This window comes from Haemaphysalis longicornis, unplaced genomic scaffold (genome assembly GCF_048455015.1).
Source record: "Haemaphysalis longicornis isolate Haplotype H1 unplaced genomic scaffold, Haemaphysalis longicornis Haplotype H1 scaffold_9, whole genome shotgun sequence".
In the NCBI taxonomy this organism is placed as follows: Eukaryota; Metazoa; Arthropoda; class Arachnida; order Ixodida; family Ixodidae; genus Haemaphysalis; species Haemaphysalis longicornis.
In genome coordinates, this window is record NW_027526460.1 from 19,239,612 (window position 1) to 19,257,702 (window position 18,091).

Consider the following 18,091-nt stretch of genomic DNA (forward strand, 5'->3'; position numbering starts at 1 on the left):
GTCAACCTAAAATAGACCAAACATGTCGCTGTCGGGCGAAGATCTGCAGCATGGAGGTCTTTACCAGGCAGACAACATTTCAGCGCGCTTTCTCCTTAAACACACAACTTGTGCGCTATCCTTAACTAGTCTACCGACAGCTAGATATACATACGTTCGCGGGGAAAACTGTAAATCAGGTTAGACGCGCGACAGCATGTGTGCAGGTTTTCATTTTTTCTTCCCGCCCTTAGTGTAGTTTTCATTGCGTAGCCTACTACTACGATTTCCTAATGTACGGCCCTAAATTGTATTAGTATCGCTAACCTCACCAGTGCGTGTAATAATCGTTATAATTATATAACTAAGTAGAAAGAATGAAACAGACCGATTCCATTTCAGGCCAGTGTTCAACTTCATCGACGCAGATGGCAATCTTCTGGCCACACTTTATTGAGCCGAAAGAAGAGTTTAGAGACGCAGAAGGCAGGAACGTTCTTATTTTTACACGAAAGGAAAGGAAACAAGCCTGCATCCACTTTACATTGACAAACACATATTAAATAGCTAAATAATTGGCAAATAAATACTAACACCACATTTACGACAAAACAAGACATCACCACGAAGCTGGGACTAAGGTCGACGAGGAACGAGCAAGCGCAGGATAATCGACACATAACCCCTCATGCTTACATAAATACACAGCATAAACATACGCGGCGGGGGTGGTTCTATATGAGTTTTCAGGCGAAATTGTGTAGCGGTATTGTTAGAAGAGAAAAAAAAGGGGCAATGAAAGCGGGAACAAACTTCACCTAACATATGGCATGAGTCTATACGGAATTCAACACAATTAGCTCGACACAGACGCACATGGACAGCCTGGACAGGACAAGAACATAAATAGGTTAAACAACAAGTTAGGACGAGGACCCGACGGTCTAGTTGGAATCCACCGGAGATCCTCGGTCGGACAGTCAGGATGCGGCGGCTTCCGGTGTAACTGGAGTGTATATTCCAACGGACTAGGCACGCCGGAACATGGAAAGAGGGGTCGGAGGAGGAGGAGGAGGAGGAGGGGCAGTGTGGCGTCAGGAAGATTCACCGCATCTAGGCGCGGACCACGGGCGCGCCCAGGAGGGCAGCCTCAGCGGCGTGGGCGGCGTCAGGTCCGGGCAGGGCGCTCGAGGTGAAGGTGGTGTCGGCGGGGCTCCTGGATTCGGTGCCGGGCTCGTTGGTCACCACGTCGGCCCTGTAGCCGAACTCGTCGGCCACGTAGGTGACGGTCCTGGTGCGGCCGTCGCCGAGGCTGAGCGAGTAGCGGCCAGACACACGGCCGGAGCCATCGCCGGTCTCTTCGTGGCCGTGGCTGCCCTCGATGTCGTTGGACACGTAGCCGAAGGAGTACGGCTGCGGGACCTCGAGGGGCGCGGCTACCAGCTGGCAGGTCACGGTCAGGGCACAAGAGGCCAGCACTACGATGGCGAGCTGGGAGAAATGTCGGGCAAGGGAAGGGCGTTAGGCGGCACTGCACATGTACCAGATAGACTGGCGACACGCCGACACCTTAACCCTGGGAGTGTATCGACCAAGAAACCTAAGCGTACCTTCGTTTTATCTATTGGTGTCCGGTTAAGCTACATCGGACGTTAACAAAGCCCTTGAAAACAAAACTTGAAAACAATAACAATAACTTGAAAACAATAAGCCCCTGAAAACAAGTTCAGGATACTGTGGCCCCGACTTTTCGGTCGAGAGATGTAGACGTGAAAAAACATTTTTTTTATGCAGACGTGAGATGTAGACGTGGAAAACAAGAACTAAAACAACCAACCTTGTGCACTTGACACGTAGGATAACGAAGCTATAGGGAGAACGCTACAAATGCTGAAACAGACTTAACCGCACTATCTTTCATTTTTAGATTCTAGGGGCAGCCGCAGCCATGCTTTGCCTGCTATATGAACCACACGTCTAAACCCGGTGGACAGTAGGAAGTAGAATCCAGCAGGCGACAAGTGACGCGGGTTCGCGTTGATCTCGGTAGCCCTCCGAGTTCCGTGTCGACAGTTGCAGTTCGCCACACTCGAGCTGACCGCAGCGGCGGCGCCTAAGAAAAGGCGCTTATGTCATCTTGCATATCCGTGCTGCTGTGAAGGCTGTTGACCACGTGATGCGTCGGTAGCGCGCTCGTGCGACTCTCTTCCCAGTAGTGGCGCTTACCGTGTTCATGGCTGCTGCTGTGGCTGCTGCTGCGGTGAATGGCAGAAAACCTGTAGTGCACCCTCCCTCAGCCAGCCAGGCTTTTATATTCCGCCAGCGAGGACCAGAAAGGCGCACGTATCGATGACAAAGGCTATAAAGTCTGCCCTCTCCTTGTACTAATCGCCCCCTCGGTCTTTTTGGCATTATCCGCGTCCTTTATTTCCAAACACCCCCTCCCCCTCGCTTCCTCCAACCGTTGTCACGAAGGCACGCGGGAGGCAGACGGAAACGAGATCAGATTTCTTTTTCTCGTCCCATCGCCCCAAGAAAACGCGCAACCAGGCGGGTAGGCGAAATAAGCGATCCTCGCGAAGCGCGCGAGGTTGCGCTGGATCGAGTGCTGTCCTCCGCCGCAAAGAGGGGGCGAAAGTGTATCGCGCTCCATCGACACCACCCGAGGGAACGGCCGGCGCATGCAGCGCGACGCTGCCCGCATCCTGCCATGCCAGGCAGAAGTGCCCCGCTTTCTCCACAACGGGGGGATCAAGAGGGGGAGAAGTTTTGTTTTCAAGGATGTCTGCACCGCCGCAAACGACAAACACCGGCCGAGTGTCCCGGAGAGAAGAACGCCGCTTCATCAAGCACCATCCGCGGGGAAGCAGGGCTGCGGGCAGAGAGGCTTCGCCTCCGTTCCGACAACGGAACCCCGATAGGATAACGTCCCGCTTTGTGCATGCGCGCTGCGGCAGAGATGGCACGCGAAGATTACGGCCCCCCGAGTATACGAAGCACCTCTTCTCCTCCGCCGGTGCCTTGCGCAACGGGGTGCGCCGAAAAACCTTCGCTCCTTCTTTGTGCGTCGCGTGCGCTTTCGTCAATGTTTGCTTCCTGCCGCGGTCATCCGGGATGCGGGGCACGAAAAGAGTTCGAGGACGCGGCTGCAGGGAGCGAGCAGCCGCTGAGGGTTCGAACGGATTGTATTTTTGGGCTGCACCCTTGTCGCGGAGGGCGTCGGCATCGATGGTTCAGTGTGTTGGTACACGAGACAGAAGGACGACATTGGGCCGTGCGCTCGTCTAGAGAGATAATGGTTCCGGTGGTCGCGGTGAGGGTGTGTGTACAAAAGGACGCGCGGTGGCGAACGTTCCGCCAACACCACCAGCCCGGGGCCAATGCCTCCGTGTGTCCTCCTAACCGCGAGGTGAAGTCTTGTAGTTTGCGACAGGCCGTTCGACGCAACCGTTACTAATGACCAAGTTTTATCTTCGACTAGCAACGACGCAAACCACGGAATATTTTATGGCGGTGCCGTTTCGAGGCTTTTGCTTCCCACGAACGTGACTTCCACGTGCGCAGAAGATTAACCGATTTGCCATCCTATTCATTCGGCGTAGTACGTCGCTCGGAAAGCTGTACGTTTCGAATCCCGTTTGGTATACATTGTCGCTAAGTCCCGACAGATACGACAGTAGGCACCCAGAAATCACCGCAGGCATCTTTCTAGTCTATCTCGGATGGCATCTTAATGCTAAAATGTTTATACCATTTCCATTGGCTTAAACGCAGGTTAGGTACAGTTAAGACTAGAAGAAAGAGGCAGGAAAATTGCTGGTCTCCAGTGAGGAATGGTGCAGCTTTACTCTTACGTATATATTTCCAAATGCTTCTGCCTCAGTTGAAGTTTTCTTGATATTTTTAACAACTTGTGCAGAGCCGAATGATGCAGTCAGTGATGCTGTGGGACCCACAAATGTCCTTTTACTCAAGAAACCATAGTTTCCAATCGTGCACAGTGCTTTTGTTCATTGATTGACTGATTTGATTTTGGTTGTTTTATGCGCCGAATTTTATGACCACCTCGGCTGTGAGGCGTGTCGTAGTGGAGGGCTTAGGATTACTTCTGACCCCCTGGGGATCTTTGACCTGCGCCGAAATCTCGACACAATGGGGTTTTCGCTTCTTGCCTTCATCAGAAAAGCGACCGACGCGACCGGGAATCGAATCCGTGCCCCTGGGCTCAACAGAACAGCGGCTTAGCCACTGAGCCATCACCGCGGGTACACTGATTTTGTTGTTGTACTATTTCTCATGTGGTACTTCAGCTTTAAGTAAAAATCCCGGGGCCAAAAAAAAACATTTATTTGATATTTGCGAATTTTTATTATCATAACAATTTAAAGCATTATGTGAGATAGGTTTTTTACCCTTGTACAAAAAACTAGAAATACATGTAGATCATATTATTTGTTTGCAAAAAAGGTGGTTCGCAACCCTTTTCTTCGTCGTTTGTGTGTTTAGTGATACGATTCTTCAAAGGGACACTGATGCGATTTTTAAACATTGTGTGATTATTGTGCACATGAAAGCCCTGGGTCCGTACTTCGTGTTTGGCCAGCTCTTGGTGCGTTTACGCAAATTTATGGGGTCGAAAAATAACCTAGAACGTGCTGTTTACCTTTCGTCATCGTCCTTGTCGATATGATGATGTTTCCTACGACGCGCGAGGTTTTCTGGTTTGGCTTGATTGCGACGAATCTGTACTTTGGCTTACGACAGTTCGCTGATTTCGCTTTTGTGGAACCAGCTGTACGCTGCATATGCGTGTGCGACTGGTACGCTTGCGGAAAATCGAAGATCAGAGAAGAGCAGAAGAAGAGTTGTCGAGACTAAACTAGGTAACAAGGAATTCAGACAAGAGCAGAATAAGAGTTATCGAGATTGAACAAGGAATTAAAGTCAACAGAAACTTTTACTCAAGCTTTTACCGTAAAGGTACCAGAAATGATTTTTGAGCAGTGTGGACTCATGGTTTGCGATCGCTTTTTTCTGGCTTTCTTAACGTGGTCGTTGGTGATCAGATATTTGTGGGGGCTTTGGGGAAGCTTACTGCACAAGCATTATTCAAGAAATTCTCAGACTAACAGCTCAGCATTTTGCAATACAACAAATAAACAGCAAGATATATGTCAGAAAGGGGTAGTTCTTAGCTTGCAATACCTGTTGTTTCCCCGGCGGCCTGTTTATTGTGGCACAGTGGTTCCTGATTGGTTGTGGGGTTTAACACACGGATGCTATGCAGGCGATGAGGAGCGCCGTAGTGGAGGGCTCCGGATTTATTCTGACCACCTGGGGAGCTTTAACGTGCGCCGAAATCTCGAACACACGGGCGTTCTCGCTCTCCGCCTCCATAAGAAAAGCGGCCTCCGCGGCCGGGAATCTAACCTGCGTCCTTGGGCTCAGCAGCACAACGCCTTATAGCCACTGAGCCACCGCAGCGGGTCACAGTGGCTTCGAGCAATACAAAGGTCGCATCTCACAATGCAGGTACCATGGCATATTTTTCCGCGTCTGTAGCCCGTCACGCCGACAAAGAAAAAAAAAATGACGGAAGCTCACTCTAATGCGTAAGAATCGAAGGTAGCGAAGCTGTACGCAACAGTGGCGCGTTTCCCTTATTTCTCCTCACGGCGTTGTTTAAGCCTCGCCGCTGTACGAGGGACCACAGCTGGATGTTCGTCTGCCTCTATCGCACATGGTTCTGCGCACGTGGCCCCGTAGCCTTCCTTTGTGGTGCGCGGTTATCGCTGCGGCGAAGGCCTCCTCGCCTTCTTTCGCCACGTCCCGCGCGCGTGTCCTTTCCCTCCTTGCCTATTTCTCCCCTGCCGCCTATATCTCTCCGTTATCGGGCCGCTGCTCCGTGCAGGGCGCTTGCGGAAGGGAGTGGTCCGGCGCCCTCCACTACGGCGCGCCTCATCGCCTGCACTGCGTCGGCGTGTTAAACTCTGCAATCAATCAATCAATCAATCAATCAATCAATCAATCAATCAATCAATCAATCATTCAAAAGGGAGTGCGGTTTGACCTCTAGCGCTCAAGGGCAAAACTGGTCACCCCGCGAAGACTGCTCGAGGTAGCGTAGTGTAGCTTGCGCTAAACAACTCCCGGTGGTGCACGTGCATTCGAAGTGAGTGAGTGAAGGTCGCTTATTAACATGGAGGCATTATATAGCGCAGAGCGCTGGAAAACGAACGTCCCGGTGTGTGTCTTCTCATGCTTCAAACAGCCTATGATTTATATGGTGACCGCGCAGTTATAGGACATACCGGAATGTTTGTTTTTCTTACGAAAGAGTCTGGGACTTGTGTTCGAGCGCGGCACACGCTCCTAACGCAGGGAGATCCTTGGTGCTACAGGATGAAGTGCTTACAGGATGAAGTGGTCCGAGTGAAGACGGACATAGGCTAGGGTTCCCTGCATTTTTGCTCTGTGTGTGCAAAAGCCCACTTTATCGCCAATGCTCAGCAGAAAACGGCTGTAACTGAATGTGTCTTCGTCAGGAAAGACCGGCGTCAACGCTTAAGAGAAATAATATTTCCCTATACAGTTAAACCTAGTCATAGCGAACACTGATATAGCGAATTATCTGCTATAGCGAAATAAATACAGAGTTTGGTTGGTCAGGCCTCATTTCAATGACACTTGTTCTTTTATAACGAAACTGAAATCATGAGAGACGCGCGATATCGGATATAACGAAGAAATATTTGACCAGGAGGCTGAGAAGCTAATTGAAAAAAAAAAAAAACCCCGTTGTCCTAAACCGCAAAAGTATAAAGGCCCTTTTGGAAACTGTGGAAAACGTCATGCTGTTTAGTGCTGGGAGTATCCACCAGGCGGAGATCAAGATCCATCCTTCATCAAATAAATAAGGACGCAGGCCTGTGTAGTCAAGTGAACTCTGTTCTGTTGTAATTTCACGCACTCGTGTTCCGGTTCATTGAGCTCGAAATGCAACAAGGAGAAAGGTAAGGGCTAACTTGTTTATAGCGTGTTCGAAGCCTCAAAAAATGCATTTTTGCACCAAGTATTTTTGCGGGAGCCAGATTGTCGGTTTCTTATAGCCGATTTTTACCTCTACTGTTATAACGAATATCGGTTATAGCGAACTAATTTGCTGTCCAGATACAACTTTGTTATAGCGAGGTTCGACTGTACCTGTAACCGAAATTCTGTTTCCCGTTTGTGTGGAGTGCTAGAAAGCTTCCCTGGTCATTCGCCTTCACAGAGTGAAACATTGATTGATTGTAGGGTTTAACGCGCCGACGCAACGCAGGCGATGAGGCGCGCCGTAGTGGAGGGCTCCGGATTGATTTTGACCACCTGGGGATCTTTATCGTGCGCCGAAATCTCGTACACACGGGCGTTTTTGCTTTTCGCCTCCATCAGAAAAGCGGCCGCCGCGGCCGGGAATCGAACCCGCGACCTCGTGCTCAGCAGCGCAACGCCTTAGCCACTGAGCCACCGCGGCGGGTACAGAGTGAAACAGCTCAGGATGTCCTTTCGTTCTTTTTTTTTGCAATGTTGTAATACCGTATTCCCGATTATTTCGCGTGATTTTGAGCCGCAGCTGCATTGCTCCACAGGCGAGTTGTGTGCGCACGCTGACGCGCTGGCAGTTGCCCGGTGTAACAATGGGCACCGATAGCTCACAGGTACGATGCCGAATCGGCCGACTTCTGATCCGATGTGAACGAGCCTGTTACGATCCAGTGAGTACTACAGAAGCGGGCGAGCTCCGAAGGTGCGGGTCGGTCGCCATGCAGTTGATAGTCTCCAACGACACAGAGGACGTTCACCCACTGCGTACGTTTCAGGTTGGCTTTTGGCACTGCATGGTACAGTGACGGACACACAGAAGAAAAAACGCCATTACAAAAAATATAAACCCAAACACACAAACAGTGCGATTTCCTTCCATTCAAGTGAAATGGCGGCGCATGGCTTAGTTAGAGTAACAAATGGTTGGAAAGCTGGCTTTCCAAATAAACCAATACCGCGCCATCATTGGACCTCCACGAGCATTATTTGTCAATTTTGCGTGTTCTGGTTTACGTTTTAGGGCGCGCACTTCATTTGCCCATGAATGTGGTATCCTTGCTTGCCTTAAGCGGTGCCGGCAGGCTTATCCGGCCCATTCCGAAGCTTTTTCCAAAAGTACCGGTAATGCGCTAAGGATACGGCCGAAAACCAATTAATGTTTTTGTAAGGAGCCCAAATCGAAAATGTGGGTACCTCTCTTTGCAAAACAAAAAAAAACAAGAAATACATTTCGCCATATATGTTCATTGCGAAATTCACACAAGTTTTTCCTCTTCAAAGAAAAAATACAGTTGACACAACCATGAGTGCGTAATTCAAAGTCTCAACATAGTATATTCTCGTTGCAAAACCTGTAGGGCGCCCAGTTTTACAACATATATATATATATATATATATATATATATATATATATATATATATATATATATATATATATATATATATATATATATATATATATATATATCGCATTTTACTTGTAAAGTGCACTACGGAAGTAGGCCTAGTGATGTTGGTGGGCGCTTCCAAAAAAGTGGACAGCTAGTTTAATATTTTTTTCTTTTTCGGGCTTTATAAATTAAGCACAACTTCAACGCCCGGATACACAAAGAAAAGTAAGAAAACAAACAAACAGGCGTTTGACAAATTAACTTTAGCGTGTTTTTAGCTGAATTAGGCGAACTTTGGGGCAAGTTGGTTCACAGATCCAGTTATGTTGCGGAGTAAGATAAAGAGGAGTGACGACTGTGGTCGAGAAAGAATCATTTGCCTGGTCCGATAATGTCCCCGCGGCGCCTGCCGCCGAACTTTTACTTCACTCCCTCCCTTCTTGGAACCACGTCTCATCGTTGTGCCTTGGTGTGTTGTTCTCCCGTTATTCGCTCACCCCAGCTGCCTCTTTCCTCCCGTCGCGACATCTCTCTTAGTACACGCCAAATTGTGCGGGCAATCACAGCTGGCGCGCGGTATCTAAATCCCGGTGCGCGGGCGCATTGAGCGGCGCGAGTAATCGCACACCGCCACGCACGTGACGATCGCCGGTTCCCTATCAGGAAGCAGCTAGTCAGACATAAGCAAGACCCGCTGAAAAATATCGATCTAACCCAGCAAATCTAAGATGCAATCGTACGACGGCGATTTCGGAAACACCAAAGAAAAAATGAAAAAGAGTATTATCGCACGCCGCAACATGAAATCTAGCCTGGTTCTGCTTACGGTAAATCGATGCAGCGCAAAAAACGCTTTTTCCTTCTCGCACGCTATCTCGCCGCGTGTTTAATGATTTGTGCTTCTTAGCACTCAAACAACGTTTACGAGGTTCGTACGCCGTCTCCATAGACGTACGGCAATGACGCATATTTTCATTTAAACACCTGAAATGGGCGCCTGCCGCCTTGTACTGAACCAGAAAGGCGCTGTCAGTGTGATTAAGCAACCCAAGGATAACAAATACAATTTTAATGTGCAGCCCTTTGGCGGCCGCCTCCGGGCTGAGCCGCTTCGTCTGCGCAACCTAGCGAACGATGGCTGGATCAACGAGTGAAAGAAAAAGCGAACGATGAAAGAAAGCGAAGGAGGAGAGTGTCGCGAAATGGGGGGGGGGGGGGGGGGGGGTAGTGTGGGTCGCCGTGGCGGCGCGAGTCAGCGCTCTCCGAAAGTGTGCTGTGGGGGAGGGGGCAGTTTCCTGTACCCGCACGAGGCGCTCGACGGCGCGACACTTGGCGAAAACGTGAGGGGGGGGGTGCGCGTGACTATGATGTGCGTTCTCTCAAGACACAGTTCGCTGTCCCTTCCTGAGACGCACTTCGCGCCGCAGACGCAGAGGCTTATCATCGCTGCCGTCGAGAGAACCCACAAGTGAGTGCTGCCTCAGCGCACTGCGGCTGCGCCCAAATATGGCATTAGGGAGTATCGTAATCGCCAGCCATTTTTTTTGTTTGAACCCACGTCGTAACTTACGGCGCGATGTTCCCTGCCACTGTGGGATCGTGTAATCTTGTAGATGGCGCCAGTGGCTAACGCTATAAATGCATTCCCGAACAACGTGTTCAGATGACCTGGTTTATGAAAATAAAGATGTTCTAAAATAAAGAGCCAAGTTGGATAATAGCTTATGTTTCGTCATAAGAAATGCTTGCGTATTTTTTTCTCGCGCCCTTAACTATTTTAATACGCACTGATAGGTGTGCGCACATGCTCTTTAGCCAATCCTTAACGTATCTTTGCCGTAGAACAACTTCATTTCGCCAGGTACCCGCTAGCAAGGAGGTGCTGTCGATCAGGCTCAGCAAGAATTACGTAGTAGGCGCGCAACGCATGCGAAGCTGCGTCAAAACGTGCTCAAAACAACCGTCGCTGTAGCTGACGTCAAATTCAGACACACTGTGGCCCGCCAACGCCGCCGGTGGTGAGATCAAGCATAGAGTTTCATACTAAATATTAGTATGGTACTGTATAAGCGCTGAAAATTGACTGACAATTTACTGACAATCGGCGCTGAATGAGCGCCGACAATTGACGCCAGCTGAGCTCGTCGCAACGCAACCGTCTGCCGTACACTCCACGGAGCAGGGACTCAGTGGTCGCACATTTGCGAAAGCGACACGCCAGCAGGTTGTCGCTCGCCAAGCACACCCACAAGACAGTTACGCAAATCATGCTATTTCGCTGCAGCGGACCGTGAGTTCAACAAGCGGTTCGCTGGCAACCAGTTCGATTTCGTTAGCGTGGTCTGCAAGCGCGTGTGGTTTCACCCGAGTTTGCACAGTGCTCCGCGCGTGCAATCCAGTGTCTAATGTTGATAAGCCTGACGGTGCCCGACGAAATATAAATAGCGATGTGCAAGTTCATATCGATGCAGAATAAACATTGAACTGATCCTGTGAATGCGCATCTCACTTTCGTGTTTTACCGTTTCCTATGAAAGAGGGATCAGCCACATTTTTTTCGCTTACTATCTCAAAAACCAACTCAACGAGCGTTCCGAACTAAATGAACGCGGGTGCTGCCGGTTAATTACGCATATTTTGCATCAAATGTACATGCAGTTTTTTTTTTTCGCTATACAGCGGGGAGATGTATGACAAGCTCCAGTGTTTCACGAGTTTCGAACGGTTATGTCTATTTAAACCGCTTGGTTTTCGAAACTTCTACGTCAGGACGCCGGGCTCTACTTGGGTCCGTTATCTCGCGGCACCGCCTGATTCCGGCAGTAGCTTAATCAAACATCGACCGTTACAGTGAGCTACGACGACAAGGCGAGCCCCGAAAGTGCTTAGCACTTAAAACCTCCTGACGCCTAGCACTCCTTATGTGTTGTGAATTCTAAAGCAGTGACGTCTAAAGCAGTGAACGCCAACTGAGCGCTCCTGTTAGTTTTGCGGGTGCTTCCGAGCTTTTTTGCGCAGTACGTTTTCCAGTTCATCGACTGGATTAGTTCGATCAAATTCTCTGGAATGCGTCCCAGCTAATGACATCGCCTAGCAGTGCGATCCTTTTCCTGTGTTTTATTAACGTAAAGCCTGCGCTATGGAACCATCGCGGCCACGTGAATTTAGGAGCCGTTTCGCTGCTGCAGACGCCCAATGCCGCCTTTTTCGCTCAATGGGCCGTTTAATGATTTCTCAATAAACAGAGCCCACTGTTGAAAATCTTTATTGTTTGGTAAAAATTACAGGGAAATTTTCTCTCTACGTGTGACGGGAATGCAACTATAGCTGGCATTAACAAAACCCAATGAATTCTGAAAAATGGTTCATTTTGTAGCTGAAATAACTGGAAAAGCACGATCTTACGGGCTCCGCATAACCTGTTGTACGCATTTTTCGCCAGCGAAACGCATGTTCGGTGTATATGGTCGGTCATCACTGTGAATAATACTTAATTTTTCTGACTTTCCGGTAAGCAATACTTTTTGCAGTGTCTGTAAAACCAAATCTACCATACTGATTCTTTCTGCCACGAACCAAGTATCAATAACATTTGCCACTGTTAAAGAAAGCTACATTAACATGAAAAAACAAGTAATGGAGCAAAGGAACAAAAAAATGTGGTTGATCCCTCTTTCGTAGGAATCGATAAAACACGAAAGTGAGATGTTCCTTCACAGGATCATTTGAATGCTTATTATGCATCGATATGAACTTGCACATCGCTATTTATATTTCGTCGGTATGGCACCGTCAGACTTATCAGCATTAGACACTGGATTGCACGCGCCGGAGAACTGCGCAAACCCGAATGAAACCACACGCGCTCGCGGAACATTTGAATTGCTTTGGGTGGTAGCAGTGAGCGGATAACGGCGCTCCAGCCCATTATGGCGAATCACTTTCTCTGCACTTCCGTCAGCTTTCACGTTGAGTGGAACAGCTTTCAATTTTTTTTCGATTGATATGACCGTCCCTATTGCGTTTACGGTCCATTAGCAGCCAATGCGTTAAACAGATGGTTCACCTGCTGTCGCTCTTGCGCATGACTTGTCCTGAACACGGTCATTTTCTTCGCTTAATTTGAACTACGTAGAATATCTTTTACACGGGCAGGTTCGCGGGTCGCTGGCAAAGAATGGACTCAGCTGGCACATAATAGACGTGGCTTTATATCTTTGGGAGAGGCGTTTCTCCTGAGGTGTACAGAACCAAGCTGATGGTGAAGCTGCTGCTGCTCATGATGCTTGTGGTGGTGGTAGCACAACCCCCAGTGCCCCATCCTTCGCCTCCCTTTCGGTCATCCGTCTAAGCCGCGGCTGTGTAGTGCGTAAGAGCCAAAATAAAATTATCTTGAAGAAATTAAAACGCTCCACAACAGCAGTCATGCCTGTATACCTTGAAAGTTATCAATAAATTGCTCTTTGTTTTGGTCTGTGTGTTTACTTTTCACAAGGACCCCACACCGTAATAATCTGAAACATCCCCACATCGACAGAAGATAAGCAAACTTTCACGGGTTGTGTTTGAGAAGTGCGAAAATTGGACTCTGAGCTCCCGCTTACAGCGGAACTAATGCCGTGCACGTACACTTTCTTCCTGGCATCTTGGTATGCGAGCGGCAGGACACATTATGACGCTCCGGGTGTGACGCTCAGGGTTGCCCCCATTATTGCTGGGCGAACTGAAGGTCGCAGCTGTTATATCGTTCATCGTCATCGTCGGCGCTGGAGAGGGCACCATTAACGGTGAAAATGCGCTCATGGGGCTCAACGGCACCGCGCTAAACACGCCACACACGACCAGTGCTCCATTAGCTTGCGTCAAATATTTGAATAGTGAAAAGACCTTCCTGCTCAGAGAAAAGCCATTCGCGGTTGATACGCGCCGAACGCTTCTCCACCTCCGGCTGCATAATGTCATCTAGACAAGATCGGTGGGGGAAATTTAATTTTTGCTTTAGGCATTGAATGCCTTTGGCTGTACTGAACCCGTCGTCAAATTTTGTAAGTGTGTGTGCCGCCGATTTTAGGAAATATTTGAAAAATAAAACGTACATTTAAGTACCAGGAATAGAACAGACGCCCCTGGGGCCCCGAATGTCATGACCACTCTGCGTGGTGTGAACTGCTTTGGTGATAACTACAAGAATCAAATTTCGTGGCTTTATACGCAGGTTTCATGTCATTGTAAGGTCCACGAAGCAGAAGAATAGGTTTCATAATCGCACCTCTATTGAGCGTTGAACCAACAACTAAATATAACAGAGTTCAATGAGAAGTCATGGATTGCATCTCACCGTAAAGCTGTCATGGCAATTCTAAAAATAAAAAGACGTTGCAGAGGACATCTACATTTTGGTCTGAAAGTGTGAGGCACGACAGGGTTGCTTTTTTGTCGAGGCTGGGGTATGGAACGGCGCTGCTGCATTCACCATTCATGCTCTGGAAGCACTGAATGTCAGCTCAGAGAGTGACGTTGTCAGCAACGGTTTCATAGGGACCCTGCAATAGGCAGAGGCCGCGGAAAGCGCAGCACCTTTCCTAATAAAACTGTCAGTATTGTACGGTAGGGTTCCTATAAACGAGTGGTAATTTCTTTACCAGATATCACCCAGTATCTGAAGCGCCGTGTCAAAGTTCTGTGTGGCCTGCCTTAATCTCAGAAATATGCACTTGAAGGAGCCATGAAGAGAAAACACAAGTTTGGTTCATTCAAAAGATTGCCTCGTTAGAATCACACTGACATCACTTTTAACGTAAACTTCGCTCCAATGAGCTACATAATTAAGAAAAAAGGGTATGGCCATGCGACCCACTAGCTCATTTCCCGTAACAGAACCTATGATGTCATACCAGACAGCTCTGCAATTGGTGAAGGGCGGCAAAAGCAAACGCAAACTAGGAAGAGCTTATAAGCTTGCCGAACGAGCTATTTGCGCTTAAATTTAGGGCACATTCTTTTTAAAGCCCTAAGAATTGTCGGACAAACAGTGGAAGTTCCAAAGCACACGTAAACATAGAAGTACCGATGCGTACTGCTGTTGGTACTTCGCGCACTATGCTTGGTTTAGCTGCACAGGACTGCAGGGCTTTGGGGTTCTTTCAGACGACACTGGCCGATTGACGCAAGCGATGATGTCTGTGACCATATTTGTCGAGCGAGCACCATGTTTCACGAAACGATTGTCTCAATGAACAAAACAAGCCAGGTACAAATACGTTCACAAATAATCCATACAGAATACGGCTTGCCGCGGTGTGGTGGCGCCATCTAGGTTAACTAACGGTAAACAAGGCCCTGTGATGTCATTGCAGGCCACGAAAACGCGCGATTTAGCGGGAAAATCAAAATTTTAACTTAAACTAATTAATTTCTCAGTGAATAAAGCATCCTTTGCATTCGGACAAGAGCTGGGGGCACTATAAAACACGAAATCTTTCGAATAACGCAAACTTGTGTTTTGTCTTCATGGCTCCTTTAAGTGTGCTTCACATCTCCATGATGTGTGAAACCACATGGCTGCTTGGGCGGCGAACATCGTTGCAACGGGCCTGTAAACCAGGGTGTCGAACCGGTATTTTTTCGTGTTCGGTTCGGGTTCGGGTTCAAGCCTTTCGGGTACGGTTCGGGTTCTGATCCGGAGCACCAAACGGGTTCGGGAAAAAAAGGCATGAGTTCTTTTGCTTTTTTTTTTCGCTCGGTTTTCATTTCTCTGTGACGTCGGTGTAAAAATGAAGTCACAATGTAGGTTCGTTTGTGAAAATGTTTTGGTTTGGCCAACTTAAAGGGACCCTAAACACTTTTGTCAACTTTTTTTCCAAATCTTGAATGCTTTCAGAACGTAGACAACCAACACATCCTGTACTTACGTTACGGGGTCGCGAAGTACCTCAGCAAAAAATTACTGCTCTATGCCCATCAGAGAACTTAGAAACTTGCTCAAAATATTTATCTCTTCTTCCCAGTCTCGCGTTCTTCGACCGCTGGAATTACGTCATTACAGGGGTGTAGCGGCTATTTGCCGGCTTTCCCTGAATTACAGCAAAGAACGCACTTGATAGCCAATTTAAAAAGAAGGTCGCGAAATCAAAGCAGAAACGAAGGCGTATCCGCTGCGACGTGCAAATCACGCAGTGCCGCCCCATGCTGGCAATGGCTATAGATTTCTCAGCGCTTCCAGAAGTGACGATAGTGAGAACGTTTATAGACAGCGTTGAAGAGTCCTGTTAACTGTACAATCCACTGCAAATTGTTTTCTATGATAGATCATCGATTACAACACTAACTGAATCGGAATAAAGGGTTCGTTGGGACAGTTAAGGCTAAATATGTGTGTGCAGGTGAAATCAGTAGTCTTTATGGCCGCAGGTTTATTTTTATTTATTTGGTTTCACTTATTTGTAGAACTTATTTTAACGTTATTCTTGGCTCAGAAACCCGCAGTTTCATATCCTGTAGTTTTCTTGAGGAAACAAAAAAAAAATGGCTGACAACTCGCTAATGCGAAATTTGAGTGCGGCGCGAACTGCAGCTTCCTCGGCGACGGCGCATAGCTGCTGCGTCTCAGGAAGCCTATCGCGTCATCAGCGAACGCACGACTGCGCACGCTATACTCTGTCGTTATCTCGTTGCGCGTCGCCACCGGCGAGCATGTCCCTTCCCCTAACACTTTCGCCGACTTTCATCCTCCGCTTTAAGGCTTATTCTATCTTCGGTGGCCTTTTCGTTCTCTCGTTTACAACGAGGGCGACGCTAAGGGAGTACGCGAAACCACAGGAGCGGGCGCTTAAAAGCTGCGCTCTAAAATGTGGCTCTACTTAGCCGTCGCTGTACCGCCTTGGGATCCACTCCCCTCGCCCACGGGCCGCACCTCGTTTCCAAATGATGTATCCTTGCCTCAGTCTTCTGGAAGGCGAGCTTGTAGCCTCCTGATCAGTTGGCAGCGCCCCGGTGTCTCCAACTCCTCCTCCATTTTGAGCGCGCCCTGATTGGCTTAAAGCAGTCGACGGGGGTGACAAAGCACAAGGAAGGGGGCGCATCGATTCCTGGGCATACCATGGGTCAGAAGCATTGCAAGGACAATTACGTCACGATTGAAATGGAAACACAATGGAGACTTTCGAAGCGGACAAAATAAAGAACTTTGTCGCGGTCCTTTCTTTCGAGATGGAGTTTCTTCTGCTATACCGTCAGAAAACAGCATATGGCGTGCTTTGGGATGGTGTACCAAATATTCCTTATTCGCAATGTTGGCGCCGCCTCTTCAAGCATCGCAGCTTGTGTACCGTGAAGTAGCTACAAACACCAACGAGGCAAACATTATTGCACAAAAAGCCATTCATTGTTGGTTGCGCTGTGGAGCTAAGGCAATGTAAAGACGCGTCCTGGCTTGATAATTTGACCAGTCGGCGTAACAGCGGTGCCACTGAGCCTGCGTCCGCGGGCCTTTTTTCTATCCCGCAACCCCAGCGTTTACGAGGGCAAGGAGTCCCGTGTTAAAAAAAATGCGGGGGGGGGGGGGGGGGGGGTGGAGGGGGGGGTGGACGGACGGCTCCCGGGGTGAGTATGCGAGTAGTACTATCGTGATTTCAGCGTTGAATAGAGTTCGACAGGTTCAGTAAGGGCCTCCTATACATCACTGGCTGGTGTACGCTCTTGACGATTTGGACGCGCGCATACTGCGCTTCTATCTGGGCCACGCAGCGGGAATATGCGCGATCTAATGGCCAAGGCTCGGTTACTTCCAGGAATTTAAAATGGGCCAGCGAGAAGTGTGTAGACGGTCTTATCCCGTGCATATTGATGCGAGCGGATTCGAAAGTTGTGAAAGCAATCGCAGCTTTTCAGTAATTTCCCTTTCCATTTTATTTTGATGGATATACAGATACCAGTTAGCCGGAGAAACAAGTTGGCGGGCAAGCTCAAGGTAGCAGGCAGTCCTGCCTGTGTGGGAAGATGCCGTTAATTACGATTGCTTATTTTGAAGCATCAAAAGATTAATGAGCGTGCTGCGAGAAATTTTTTATTTCGTTCTTCTACATGGCTTAGTTCGGCGTTCATTTTGTATGAAGTAGCTGCGTTCTGCATGGAGTGATGGACATGGTATTCGTGATTTTGGGGGATTGCCGAAAGGCTACAGCCTTTTGACAATCAAATAGATTATAATCTATTTGCACAAGCACCCAATGAATTGTTTCCGAGTGTGTTTCTGTCATGCTCTACAGCGGAGCACAGAAGCGGGGTACTCTCGACAACGCACATGTGACGTTGTAGTGCTGCGACAAGACCTTATATTTCTCAAGGTTTTATACAATGGATTTAAGTTGGATTTATCCAGATTCTCTGCGGTTTGTCCAGAGTATCGAAGCGTTTGTTAATATAGATGCCGTTTGAGAGCGCACTTCTGTTTACCACCTCCTAATAATATCGTCAAAAATGGCCCTTAAAATATGGTAAGAGAACCGCCACTGGTCATTTATAGGGAGCCCATTTGAACTCCTCAAACTTTCGAAATATAACTCCCCCTTCATCACGCAGGTTTCAGGATGTATTGAAGACATCTTCAATTCTAGACTCCAGTTTACGTCTTTTAT

General features: G+C 48.4%; 1 protein-coding gene across 1 annotated transcript; it reads right to left on the reverse strand.

The window, feature by feature from the left end:
• Positions 1-387: 387 nt before the first annotated feature.
• LOC144151448 (cuticle protein 10.9-like) lies at positions 388-2,359 on the reverse strand. Its single transcript, XM_077682500.1, has 2 exons — positions 2,206-2,359; positions 388-1,470 (listed from the first exon to the last, which is right to left on the reverse strand). The coding sequence occupies exons 1-2, from the start codon at positions 2,212-2,214 to the stop codon at positions 1,093-1,095; spliced, it is 387 nt and encodes a 128-aa protein (XP_077538626.1). The 5' UTR covers positions 2,215-2,359; the 3' UTR covers positions 388-1,092.
• Positions 2,360-18,091: the final 15,732 nt, after the last annotated feature.